A 14726-nucleotide genomic window follows, 5' to 3' on the forward strand; every position below is an offset into this window, starting at 1 on the left:
TGAATGTTGAGTGGGTCAGATGTTTGATAACCTTTTGTATACAAAAAACGATTATTCGTTTTTGATTGAAAGGTTTACAATTATACTAAGTTGTATATCTAGGTGCATTTTCTATGGTTAGGTAAATAACACTGGTTTTATTGTTATGACAAATGTTTTGCGCGGTACACAAAGAAATGTTTTATTTAGAAATCATAACTTCTGTGAGACGGAATGTTGCTAACGGCACGAGCGATTATTTTCGTGTTAATAAAAACGATAGCATTCTTCTCGTGTATCTCGTGACATAAGGTTATCGATAAGGACGAAGCTATTAATAATGTTTTCCCCTTATTGTCTCAACGTTAAACATCCTTGTAACACACGGTCATCGCATTTCCTAATACTGTATTTTATTGAGCAAGGAAGTTTATTTGTGCAAAATAAAGCCATTAATTTACAAAATGTCCAGAAAGTACACCAGTACAAGTATTGATTTAAAAAAAAAATTAGAGACACATAAAAAGTAGTTTCAATATTAAAAATAAATTACTAACCGCATTATGTAATGATAATAATACACAGCATATATGACATACCGATAAGCAATGATTGTGTGTAATTACGTTGATTTATTACATAACAAATTACATAACTTTTTCTTAAACTGCATTTACATTATCAACGCCTGTCAAAAGTTAATTCAATTACATTTTAATTAGATGAATACGTATTAAGATTCAGGCGTTTAAATACAATTTACTGTGTTTCACATTTCCTAATATTATATTTAAAATTTCCAGTGAACACGGGCTACGACTCCGATTGTGAGGAATGGAGAAGCAGCCGGTCTCAGTTCTCAACGACAGCGTTTGACAGCCTCGCCCGCCCCACCAAAACTGCAATGGCCCTAACCCTCAGGAAACCGCAGCGAGTGGAACCGGTCCCCCAATATTATCGCCTAAACGACACATCCAAACTAACACCTCTCCAATTCAGACCGAACAATTTCCTCCCCCGACCTCCGAGACTTCCTAGAGCCAGCACAGATAAAAGAAACCTGGTAGATCATAGAATGTACACGTCTTTACAAAACCTGGAGATGCCAAAGAAACTAAGCGAGCCAAAAAAGCAAAGTGAAAAGAAGAACTACTCAAACATATCCAACAAGATTACTGGACTGACTAACAAATTGAGAGATTTCGGTAATGGCAACACCATTGGAAGGTTTAAGGCGCAATCGCACAGTGACGTAGCTAATTTAAAGCCAGTATTAAAAAGTCATGATGGTGCAAAACGTTCCGTTGTACGGACGTGTAGTGCTGAGCCACCAAAGAAAGTAACATTTAGCGCCTTTGCAACTGTCCAAGTCGTCTGAACGTATAGGAAACGAGAAAAAAAGAAATCAAAGTTAAATCTAATTTTTTATCGCCAATGTCTTATTTCGATAATACAATTTTCTTTTTATTTATATATTTATTAATTATTATATTCACTGATATGATGAAACGCATCCGACTAAATGATTCCTGACTTGAAATACTTTTTAAATACAGCTAGAAAATTCTAGAATCTAGCAATAAAGTGTAAAGTTCATTTTAGAATTTCTGCGATAAAAACAGATTTAAATTTGATCCTTTAGAGGAAGTCCTATGTAGATTAGAAATGTGAACTTGCACCTTGTAAATGTATATTTTAAATAATATGCAGGTCGGGAAATCGTGTTAATATGTGCTAGTAAGCTTTTATTGGTAACGCGTTGTATTAGCAGAATTCATGATATTCAATAATGAAATAATGTGTTAAACTGAATTGTACACTAGAGTACATTTAGATGGAACATATAAGGAGGGAGCCATTTCCATCAGTGTTTTGAGTCCCACTATTTTATTTCACATTAATCAATGACAAATTCCGCATTTACATTCAGCCGTAGTGAGCAGGGAAGTGGGCAGGACGAGTGTGTAAACGCGATACTTCGTCATTAGTACACACTCGTCCTGCCCACTTCCCTGCTCACTACGGCTGTATGTAAATGCGGCATAAGAATCATTATTAAATTACTGAAGACGATTTTTACTATTAGAATATTTGCGGTATCAACAAACCAAACATGACAGATTTTTTTGTATTTATTTCAAGATTTTAAAGTATCATAATATACGTTTTTAAAATCTAGGGACAAATCCCACTCATTACAATTCATATTAATCAGTGAATTCTGTAAAAAGCAGTCAGTAGGAGAGTCACAATTCGCTTCTATATTTCCCCATACCATGAACGGTATGCTGTTAACAAAACTAGTTCTCGTATCGACTGCTTCTATTCCCATTAGGTTCCATCATTACATTGGGTTCTCGGGAGGCTGTCAGAAGTCAGATCCCGCCCAGTTTCAACAAATGACCTGATGAGCTTGACCAATTGAAATGCCACCAATCTTTGTGAGAGAGATTGCCGTCGGTCAATTTCAGATGAATGTAAATCTGAAATATTGTTATTTATTTATTCTTTGTGAATAATTATTATAAGCAGTAGTCTGAGTACTCGCTTTGCACATTGACCTTGTATAAGGATCCTTGCACTGATGTAGTTTTTGTGAGTTTTAGTCACCTTTATAGCATATGTAATATATACTAATATGTAGTCTTGGTCTAATACATCTTGGAGTAGTAATAATTTAAAAAAAACACTTTAACGATTTAGTCAAAACTTCGATGTAAAACTTTTTTCTTATTACACATAACCTTTAACTAATTCAAGTATTTTGTCATTATTAATAATCATAATTGTTTTTATTCTATGATAAAAATTATTATCTACTTTCATATATGTACCACATAGGTTCTGTATACTTATATACTTATTATTTAATTTTATTGTTGTTTCATGTAAATATATACGGATTTAATGATAATTTTGGTTAATGCACTTTCTCTAACATAAATAAATTGCGCGCCATTTCGCTAATGTTTATCATAATTTGACTTGTATATAAAATACATATGTAGATAGATAAATTATGTTATTATGTATAAAAGTATTTACCTTATTTAATAAGAACACTAATGTCATCTAGCTTCTAGAATGTTGTTGTGTTTAGCGAGTTTTTGAAAATAAAGATCAATTTGTTGAAGATTGTTTTTTGTAAATCCCAAAAATTTTGACCCTTTAATTATTATCCAAAATAAAAAAAATAGAATATATACACATGGAGAACGAAATTGTATTTTCTAACACAGTACATAAGTCAGAATACGATCTTGCCAGCGGGCGATAGAAATAAGTATTCTCGGAATTCGATGACGCGAAAAATATAGTGAATAATATCTATATTCGCATAAAAACAATTGATGCTCTATGAGATGATCAGGCCACGTAGCACGTTATACAGATGGTAGATGTTCTTAATCAGAATCTGAATGGACTGGTCCTAAAGGAACAAAGAATAAAGGGAGACCAATAGAGCGATCGGCCGAAGGGATCGAAAGGTAAATTAGGGTAAAAGTTAAAGGAGACCTTCTCCCGGACAGGGGATGCATCTTACAGTACTTAAAATTGTTGTATTTTTTTAAATGTATGTCACTAAGATGTGGATGAATAAAGGTTTATTATTATTATTGTTCGAGAGGAATTACAGAGCGGAGTACAGATGAGAACCATAGATAACTTTTGGAAGATGGTCGTTTGACATATGCAATTCCATATCTCAGCATTAATAAGTGGTCATAAAAATATATAAAAAAGATTTTACTATAACGCAATCAAAAATTAGTCAGAAAGAAAGAAAAATGTGTCAGTTCTTCAAAGCTATATGGGCAAGATAAATAAACGAGTTAATAGATCCGAAATAGGCCAAATAGGCGAAACGATAACTAACGAATTTAAAGTCCTTCAAAAAAAAAGCGAACTAATTCTTAAAAAGCCGGGATCGCACTTGCGAGTCTCCTGCCAATGTTAGTTTCTATGGGCGGCTGTATTACTTAACATCAGACGAGAATGCTGCCCGTTTGACTCCATTTAAAATAACAAAAAAAAAAACTTACGAGGTGTCAAGGGACACCCGGGTGGAACGAAGTTCCTTTCGATAAATTTTTATTTTAATAGCTATCATAACAGTATGATAGATTTTCTCAACACCAATATTATTTCATTGTCTATTAAAGTTTTAAGAGACCAAGAATTGGATGATGTCGTACTTCGCAGAGATTAAAAATAACCTAAATATAAATTAAGTGGCACAATTATCTAATAAGTAAATCGTATTTCGTGGTTCAGATGTTTTTTCTGTCTCCCTACGAAAATAAAAAAAGCCAACATCACGAGGTGTTCCCAGGCGGTCACCCATCCAAGTACTGACCTCGCCCGACGTTGCTTAACTTCGGTGATCGGACGAGAACCGGTGTATTCAACGTGGTATGGACGTTGGCGATAGCAAATGCGAAAATATAAAATAGAACAACTATAGTTAAAAGTATTGTTACAACTTTTGATATTATTTTTTCCGTATAGCCTCTTTTCGCAACGCGCGATAAGGAACTTCGTTCCAATAGCGTTCAATCATCCCGTACCCCGGAAAATGTTAACTTCCGGGACAACGGGATTATCCAATACAGCCATGTACTTTTATTTGGTCCAGGTGAGTATTATTAGTTGCCGTGTTCGGGCTGGGGTGTAGAAATACCAATAACATGAATAAACTTGACATTTCAGTTCGCTTATCGTTATCAGTGTATAGAACATAAACAATCTTTAGACCTTGCTTATTTATTATTTTATTTAGGGACTATCTTAGTAATAAACAATTGGTGTTATTTTTAATTATTTCACGAATAATAAGTATTCTCGGTAATGTTACATATATTCCGATATTGCTCTTATAATCCTGAAGTTTGTGTGTTTTGTTCTCATCTCCTCGAAATGCTAAACCTTTTTCTATAGTCTATATCGATCGACAGTGTACAGGGCTTTTGGACATTATTTACACAGACTGAAATTAAAGACAAACGCCGCATGCGACTGTAACGACACAACCCACCAAACGGTTGTTCATTTACTTATTCACCTTACGACTTTTGAAATCACCAGGTGGGATCTGGAGCTCGAGACTTGCATGAAGGTAAGCTGGGATGGGCTTGCCGACATATAGCTTGACAGATTTCAGCAGGAAAAAGCAATTTCTGTAAGATTCTCAAATATGTCACTGCTAGTGATGTTAGTAGGAGCGGCGGAAGACCCTTTAAGTTTATAAGTCCCTTTTTAGGAAAGGGGAGATTTTAGTCCACTTCTGCTTAACCTCTCGGTCACATATCTGCCTGATTGCCTACCAGACAGGCTATGATATAGGTGTCTCTGTTTAAAAAACAACTATATCGGCAAAAACCTACTGAATGTAATTTCAACTGATTTAAGGCGGGTAAAACTGTGGGGCATAGCCAGTTATAGGTGGTTGGGTTATCAGAAACAATACATTCGTTGTTCGATACTATACCTTATCGATAAATTGTCGTATTTTTACAGTTGCTCTTTGCTGCCTGTCTCGTCAAAACGCAACGTAAGTTTTAACAATGAATTTATAGAATATTTTACTTATAATATAAACAATAAACAGGTAATTAGGAGATAATTTTATCTGGATTTGGTCTGAACGCCCCAAGTGTCGGGAAGAAATTCCGTCTTGTAAAAATTCAGTGTAGTTTTTAAGTTGCAACTTTAATTTAAGAAGGTTTAATGGATTTTAAGCGGATTAAGGTTCATAAATGTAATATTTTAAGCTTGAATAATTTAACGGTTTTATTCGCAGTTGGTTAGATTTAATATTTTATTTGGCTTTATTGCAAAGAATTTTTTTTAATAAATCTAATATTTCGATAATTTCCTAAGAACAACTAGCGCCTGCTGTAATTAGAAATAAAGTGTTTGTCACACAGATGATAAAAAATTATCCAATTCGTGCCCTTCTTATTTTTATCCCCTAAGAAACTGCGACAAAATTTTATAGTAACATTTAAAATAATAAATTTATACAGTTTTTTGTGTCTAGTCTTTTTTAATCTACAAATAAGTAATGTTATATCATTATTGCTTTAAAGTTTTTGCTTCTGTGAAAGCCACCAGGCTTATCTTTTAAAGAACGTATAATTATTGTTATATTTTATTATACGTTTTAATATAATTCATAAAAGTTACTAAAATAAAATGTGAATTTTCTCTTAACGCCTGAAGCTTTTAAAAGCAAATATGTCCCAAATATGTTTTTTATTTAAAAAACATCACTGAAAAAAAGATTACTTCATTAAAAGGTATTTGAGTCAATTGTTATAATTATTATATAACGTAATAATATATTTAATAATGTGAAAAATATAAGAATTTACTTCTAATGTCATATTAGCAGTGCTCCAAAGAAGAATGACAATTATTGTATATGTTTTTGTGAGAAATAAAATAAATATATTATTATTATTATGTACTATGTAAATTTCTACCTTTTAAACAAATTTGCAAGATTGTACCACTATTATATTACATAAATTATTTTACTTATAATATATAATTACTATTATTAATTAAATTTCTCATTTATTTTTAATAATTAAAACATTTTATTGCATTTATCTCATTAAAAAGCGACGCGATCCATTATCATCACATTGTGATTGCATATTTTATCATCATCACTTCTATATCAGACGTAATAAAAACTCCTTTACAATATAGTTAGGATTTCTCTACCTAATAATTAACCAAGATTTATTTATTACAGAAAATGTCGGTCGCAAGCACATTTGAGTCTAGCAAAATCGTTCCAGATGTCATCCCCGTCGCCCCTTCAAAAACTATAGAGGTGAGATCTTTAACAAGGAGCGCGATTAAACATTGACGGTGCGATTGAACCTCAATTTTTAGAATAAATTTATTTTTTCATTTATTACACCAACAAAGTAGTCACTGATACATGCATGTAACAAACACAAACATAAGCCAAGTGCTACCCCAATTATAGGTGCATACAACATTCTGATTATATGAAGCTCATACACAAAAAAATAATTAAATTTAGATAAATAAAGTAAAATAAAAACAATTACAAACTTATATACCAGATAAAATCCTAATGACTAATTAGCTGAGCCGCTAACTTTTTGAAAATTGATGAGGAGTTTGAAAAAATATCTATTTGGGGAAATTTACCACCCCCCCGATACAATACCACCATCAATTTTAGCGATATGAATTGAATTATAACTCCTTAAATAAATAATTATATAATTTAATACTAATTTTATTTAAAAAATTTTCACATGAAAATTGAACCCAGGTTATAGGTACACAGGCGAAAAATAACTAATCCATCATAATAACCAGATCGTCCAGATCATGTTGGCGTTCCTAGAAGTTTTAAATGTAATTATTTATTATTCCAAATTGTAAACATACTGATTAATGACGATAAACCCAATTAAATATTTCAAGATAAAGTTACACAATCGTATTTTTGTTTATCGAAATAAGCAAAAATATGCGATTATGTGAGCCAAGGTTGCACAGTTTTCGTATGTCATACGCGACTTTGCACGTACAAAACCCGTAATTTAAAATAACATGTAATTTGCCTGATCAGCAATTTGGAGCAATAGATTTTTCTTTCCATGCATTTCACACTTGATATATTATCTACACCGACCGATATTCTGTATATAAAGGAAGCCAGAATGTCTATAAAACAAATGATGATCGAAGAAAAACGTAGATTTCATTGGGATAGGGATGGAATGTGTAAAAAAAAAACGTTTATTTTGGAACATAAGATCATCATGGTATCACTTATTCCACGTCAGTCAATTCGAACCTGTTGACATCCCTAAAAGTATAACAAAGTAGGCGAAGCATAAACCTGAGGTTGAAATAATAGTTTTATATGTAAAAATACAAAGATTGTCTGGAAATATAAATTACGATGAGGTTACTAACGCACCTACATTACGCACGCGCCTTAAGGAACTGTATTCTTATTTAAGAAGTATAGTATCGTAAGATATTTATCTTTCGACAACAATTCAAGAGATGGGATACTGATTTATGTAATATATGTGGAGCAGGGTCACCTGAAGTTAAGTGATACCGCCGTCCATGGACACTCTCAATATCAGTACTCATTAAATGCGACTGCATGCGTCAGGCACAGGAGGCTATTCAGAGGATTTGTTCGGATTACCTACTGAGTTTCATCATCGGACGTCGAAGCAGGATACGATTCCACCCGTATAGCCTTGACGTCCGCCGTTCCACAACGGCGCGTTTTTCAAGGCAGTTTTTGCCGCGCACCATTACTCTGTGGAACCATCTGCCCACTGAAGTATTTCAGAACCAATTCGACTTGGTACGCTCTTTTCTTGAAGGCCCCTAAGGCCTTCTTAAAAATTCTCTAAAGTGCACTTGCGAGCCCTCTGGCATTGAGAGTGTCCATGGGCGGCGGTAGCACTTAACATCAGGTGAGCTTCCTGCCCGTTTGCCCCCGGTACTATAAAAATAAGGCCGACTATCTACTTGTCTATAACAATCACAAATGATCATGAAACAGATACAGAAATCTGAGGCCTAGACCTAAAAAGGTTGAGCCGCTGCTGATTGCTTTATTTCATAAAGAGTTAGGAAATTCAGTTATATATTCTATCTTTAAGTGAACGATACACTAGATAGAACAACGCATTATAAATCATAGTCTCTAAGAAAGAGATAAACTAGTTAAAAAAGCTACGTCGACAGATTTCGTTTTTGTTTGCGACACGTGAAATATGATTCGGAATGACACAAAAATAAATTATAATAATCAGCAAGTGTTTAATAAATTAAATGGCTAATGAACCTAATCTTTAATCTAGTTCCTCAGTGATTACTTAAGACAGTAATAAATATTCAGATAAGTGAAGCATAGTAAGCGGGGGAAATTTAAATATTTGGGCTAAACAGACAATTGAAAATGGTTGCCTGGTAAACATCGCTCGAAAGCGATAAGGCCGCCAGTTGCTATCCTTTTCATTTAATTGTGTTCAATTTTTTATATTGTAATGTAATGAAGTATTAATAAATAAATAAATAAAATTGAATAAAATTATTATTAGTTCTTATTATATGACTTGATGATAATGTATCATTTGCATGCCTATTGCCTATGTTTGTGTGGATTTTTATAATTGATCGTTATAAATGTACCACTTTCTTGTAAATAAATGATTTATTATTATTAAAAACAGCTTAAACAACAATTTATGAAGGTCTAATTCAATATGGAAAAATTGCCTTACCTAAACGAGACGTTGTCAGTTTTAATTTTAACGGTATAAATATGCTGCTTATAAAAACACCATAATTTAGTACCCTGGATCCGCTCTTGTATAAGCCCATGCTGTGTATGCAGTATAGGGGGACATTATGTACTGTTCATTCCATCTCTGACGATCTCCAGGTGGCGTTCTAGACCGTAGCTCCCTCGTTTTGTGATTGCTGGTCTGTCAATCGTTATGGGTTGCATCTTCTTTGTCTTTTCCCTTTCATGAGGTTTCTGGGCAATGTGGCTGAAGATTACAACACATAGAACCAAAAAAGTCTTATACTGACAGGCCTTTAACATTGAGACGTTAGTTCTATTGGCGAAAATGTCGGAGCAGCGTCTATGGTCACTTTTATAGTTCATGATTCGCCATAGAGGAAAATGGAGAAGACAAGTATTTTTACGATGTATGCTTTTGCCTTTTTAATAAACCTCGATCTTCGATCTCATATTTTACATATTTTTTCATATATTTTACAAAATACATTTTTGAGGCTCATGTATTTAAGTATGTACGGTGTGTACCCTTTTTATCAAATCAAATCAAATCGTTTATTTGCTAGAATAGTCTTACAATTAGTTACATAATGTCATCTTATATTTTATTTATTTATTTACATAAATACTTTTATTATCCTTTCAGACATGTATGTACTTCTGTTCATGTTCTATCCACTCATGTATCCAACATTATTTATTCTTAAGCTTACAACGAGCTAAGAGTGCTGAGAATTAGCGCTTGTGATGTACTAAATAAAATTGTTACATGGCAAGGACAGTAATTCGGCAGTACTTCAGTACCTTAGCTTCAATGTGTCTGATGGGTATGTCAGAAAGCGACTTCATCCGCCGTTACTTCTTATGCCCACAGCTAGGACTAACCTTCTGAAAAGGGCACATATGATTCGGTGTATTAATTAAATTAACGAAATACATAGGTTAACGGACCTTTTTCATTGTCCGTTGAGTGAACTGGCAAAAGTTCTGGTATTTGTTAGTGCCTATAGTTATTTAATTTCTTTTTTTTAATTTTATTTTTCCTAATTAATTTCATGTGTTTGGTTTTTGTTTCGTCTATACATTTTATTCACTTATTGTTCACTTTTGTCAATTTAGGGTAACCAGTTACAGCAGGAGTGTTATATATATCTAGTACTAATTAATACTTTTTTACATTTTCAGTTGAAATACCCAAGTGGCGTGGTAGCACAGCATGGCAACGAACTCGCTCCAACAAAGGTCAAAGATCAACCGGCTGTTTCATACGAAGCAGATCCTAATGCTTTCTACACCTTAGTCTTCACAGGTAATATTGTATTGAAGATTTCATACCAAATTCTTGCTTTCCATTTCAAGTATCAGAAATTTCATAAGAAACTTGCTTTGATTCAATATAGACGGTAAGAAACATTGTAATATTGAAGTTTGTACGATAAATAATTAATTTAAATGTATTTTAAATATCATTTCTATAACGACTTCTGTTGTAAGTTCCCACGAATTTATGTCAGTCATGAAAATTTATGAAATTGCGTTTCATGAAATGACTGGTTTTAGCTAGTAGTTTGGTCCCTCAAAATTGTAATCAACGTGTTGTAGGTGAGAATTCTATTGAGTGTGCCTAATGCCTATGATCGCTAAACCCTTCTAGACCCAGACAACTACGACGGCCCAGAACCAGTATACCGTGAGTGGCACCATTGGTTGGTTGGTAACATTCCTGGTAACAACGTCGCCTCTGGTGAAGTACTGTCCAGCTACATTGGTTCTGGACCACCAGAAGGCACTGGCCTCCATCGTTACGTCTACATTCTCTACAAACAGCCTGGAAAACTAAATTTTGACGAGAAAAAGTTAACCAACAAGTATGTTATTTCATTTGATATGTTATCGTGTTTTGAAGTACTATATGTACTCTGAAAGTAGAGTACACATATTGCAGACACGTGCTGTGTTTATACTTAAACTTTTTGACTGAAGTATTTCCGAACCAATTCGACTTAGGGTCCTTCAAGAAAAGAGCGTACCAATTCTTAAAAGGTCGGGAACGCACTCGCGAGCCCTCTGGCATTGAGAGTGTCCATGGGCGGCGGCATCACTTAACATCGGGTGAGCCTCCTGCCCGTTTGCCCCCGGTTCTATAAAAAAAAAAAAAAAAAAAAACTTCCGTGTCTTGGGCTAATATTAATGTATTTCTTTACTTTAGTTCTGTTCCTCTTACTGTTATAAATCTATCTTATCTGTGAAGCAACTCAAGGTTATTTCTCTACTTATAAATTGTATTCCTTTTTAACTATATTCTATTAAACATTTCTTCGTAAAACTTTATATATACTATATTTGGCGTCCTGTTGCGATTCAAAACCGTATCTTCCGATGGCAGACATTTTATCTATCCCAAAATTTTCATTTTTGTTAATACAAAATGTTAAATGTTAATACATATACAAATGCAAAAGCAGCACACCAACTTTAAGATTCTCTTTGGGTTTAACTGAAAACCGTTTACCAAAAAAACGTTACCTCTCTTTACATTTTTATTTGAAAATTTGATAACTATTACAAAACTGATTGATTGAAACTTTAACTATTTCAGATCCATCGTTGGCCGTGATGCCTTTTCAACGAAGAAATTCGCTGAAAAATACAATTTGGGGGCGCCTGTAGCTGGCAACTTCTATCGCGCACAATTCGATGACTACGTCCCACTATTGTACAAGAGTTTAGGCGTTTAGAAATAAACATTATATATAGTTGATGTTTCATTACCTCTATAACACGGTTTGGGCTGTCATAACTTATTATGATGAAAGTGCAAGTCATTTTCATAGTCAGCATTGCAAGTTACAGATTTTACCATGGCTGTATCGGTCAGATTTTCTACCGCGCGTAGTTTTAATATGTCGACGCGTCACTACAATGCCTAACATGTCTGCAATGTAACCTCCTTACGTCAAATGTACAGATATTAGTCGTGCCTAAAATAGGCGATGTTTGTCGAAAGTCAACCAAGTGTAACCGAGTTTTGACGCATTGAACTATACTTTGGGATGAGCTTTTTCATAATTTACGATTAACTCTATATTAGGGCGACTGTTCAGTTCTGTATAAAAAAAAACACATATCTTTCCTTTGCCAGTTTTAATGAGAACTTATTAATTAGTATATACATATAATAATAACATATGTAACTAATTGGGCCTCAGATTTCTGAATTCGTTTCATAATCTGTCAATCAAATAGGCAAGTAGGTAAGCAGCACACACGCCGATTTCTAGCTAAGATCAATCTTAATATGCAGTTATTTTGGAATACAATATTAATATTATAATACTTAAATATATAAAACCGAAAGATCGTCGAGAGTCGTAGATGGCCAAGGAACATTTGGAATCTCTTATCAAGCTGTTGATCTTGTAAAAAATCACATTAAGTAATCAAAAATAGCGATATTTTAGCCCCAGTATTGGGATATGTACGTAACGATTTTTTTCAGACTTTACAGGTATCGTATTTTATTTCCTGAGTTGCAATTAAATTCAAAACTAACGGATATAACATTTCATATATACGAGACTCTGTTGGCAGACTTATGATAAAATTGTAGGTGTGTCTCTATTTATATAAGTATATCCGAACCAATTTGACTTAGGGTCCTTCAAAAAAAGAGCGTACCAAATCTTAAAAGGCCGGCAACGCACTCGCGAGCCCTCAGGCATTGAGAGTGTCAATAGGCGGCAGTATCACTTAACATCAGGTGAGCTCCTTATAAATGAGTTATAAGTTTTTATACACTTAAAATTAAGATTAACATTTGTGTTTTAGTTTTATGTTAATTTCAGCAATAGTTTAGTTATGTTATCATGGTACATGTAGGTCGACCAATAAATAAATAAACGCTCTGTATGTGACGCATAGCAACGTAGGTTAAAGATCAACACAGTGTTTCCTATAAAGGGGAATCTGATTTTTAATAAATTCTACCGCTCTAACTGGAACGAAAGCCCTTAAGCCTTACCTAAGATGTCATTTACCTATACCCTTCATATGTACATGATTTTTGGTTCAGTGTACCGGAAAATATATCAGGGTACCTGATTTAATTGACTTATGAAAAATACTCTGATAGATAATACAAAACACATTCTTTTGTTCTCGATATTCGGCAGTAATTCTCTGAAATTTCTCCATGTTCATTACTAATTTAAGTAATTGTTTGACTTGAGCTTCGTCCACTCTTCAGATATTTCGTAACATTATACATCTGGTCTGCAAAAGCCTGTACTTACTGACTACGGAATTGGTTAAGAAAATGAATTAAAAAAAAAAAAAAACAACAATCCGTCTAGTAATGAATATTTATTACTTTTAATCAAAAGCCAGTATTCTTTTTCCAAATTTAAATACAAAGATCAAATGTCGAATCGTCGTTTACTACTAATATATTCTATTATATAGATAGTATTTTTGATTCACTTTCAACTTTCTGTTTTACTCATTTAATTGCCAATAGTTTTATTTATTTCTTAAATATTTTGTAAACCTTTGTTTTTATATGATATGTGTATCCGACATATGATACGTGGCTTATACTGAAAACATTGCAAGTAAAAACTTTTTTTAATTTCAATCGTAGAACTCTTTGGTAACCTAAACTAGTATATTCATTTTGAATTAGCGGCAAATCTAAAACTCTTGCTACACGTGAAAACGTAACGTGAGAAAATTTATGGTCAATGATTTATTATGACTTTCGTTGTAGGCTTACTCAACAACAAAGCTATCATAGGCTGCAATTAGCATTTCTTACTGAAGACCCGTCTCGTATTTACAATCGCTTAAACAAGTTTAAGCGTGGACCTAGCAATCTCCATCATGATCTGCGTGAAGGACGTTCTTAAACAGCTTGGAAAGAATTCGACAGAAGCGCCCTCGAATCAGGATCCTCCTTCACCACGACAATGCTTCAGCGCACTCCGCAAAACGGACTACTGAATATTTGACTATGGCAGCTGTCGAGATAATGAGCCATTCACCATACATTCCTGACCTAGCACCCTGCGACTTTCATTTATTCCCAAGAACTAAAGATAAAATTCGAGGTATTCGCTTTATGAGCCATGAATATGCGGTGAAAGCGTACAAAAATGCCATAGAAGAGAACTCCAAGAAAGAATAGGCCTACTGTTTTTCAGTGGTTCCCTCAAGTGTGACGATGTATAGAGAGAGAGAATACTTCTAAAAGCAATAAAAGTATTGGCAACTTTCTACATTAAGCCGTTATTCATTTAATAAACATTTTCAGTGTTATCCACAGTCTATTAATATTATAGTTTCTCTTAAGAACCAATGATAGCCAATTGTTTACATATAAATCGAGTTTTGGTAATACAGAAAAAACTATTAAAATTTATTT

The 14726-nt window shown here is 33.6% G+C and overlaps 2 protein-coding genes and 1 non-coding gene across 4 annotated transcripts in view; 2 read left to right on the top strand and 1 right to left on the bottom strand.

Annotated features, from left to right (window-relative positions):
- The window catches only part of LOC111001731, a 58714-nt gene extending 55610 nt beyond the window's left edge, over positions 1-3104 (top strand). For both annotated transcript variants that reach the window (XM_045631090.1, XM_045631091.1), the window contains one exon: positions 783-3104. In XM_045631090.1, coding sequence (XP_045487046.1) covers positions 783-1357 — 575 coding nt within the window. In that variant the 3' untranslated portion in view covers positions 1358-3104. The remainder of the gene's footprint in view (positions 1-782) is intronic.
- A 1183-nt stretch (positions 3105-4287) lies between these two features.
- On the bottom strand, positions 4288-4406 carry LOC123689766. The gene has a single exon (XR_006750652.1). It is a non-coding gene; the product is annotated as a 5S ribosomal RNA (ribosomal RNA).
- A 1009-nt stretch (positions 4407-5415) lies between these two features.
- Positions 5416-12063, top strand: LOC111001730 (protein D2). Its single transcript, XM_022271724.2, has 5 exons — positions 5416-5530; positions 6743-6823; positions 10493-10616; positions 10962-11175; positions 11907-12063. The coding sequence occupies exons 2-5, from the start codon at positions 6746-6748 to the stop codon at positions 12043-12045; spliced, it is 555 nt and encodes a 184-aa protein (XP_022127416.1). The 5' UTR covers positions 5416-5530; positions 6743-6745; the 3' UTR covers positions 12046-12063.
- The last annotated feature ends 2663 nt before the right edge of the window (positions 12064-14726 follow it).

The sequence above is a fragment of the Pieris rapae genome, chromosome 14 (genome assembly GCF_905147795.1).
Source record: "Pieris rapae chromosome 14, ilPieRapa1.1, whole genome shotgun sequence".
Classification (NCBI taxonomy): Eukaryota; Metazoa; Arthropoda; class Insecta; order Lepidoptera; family Pieridae; genus Pieris; species Pieris rapae.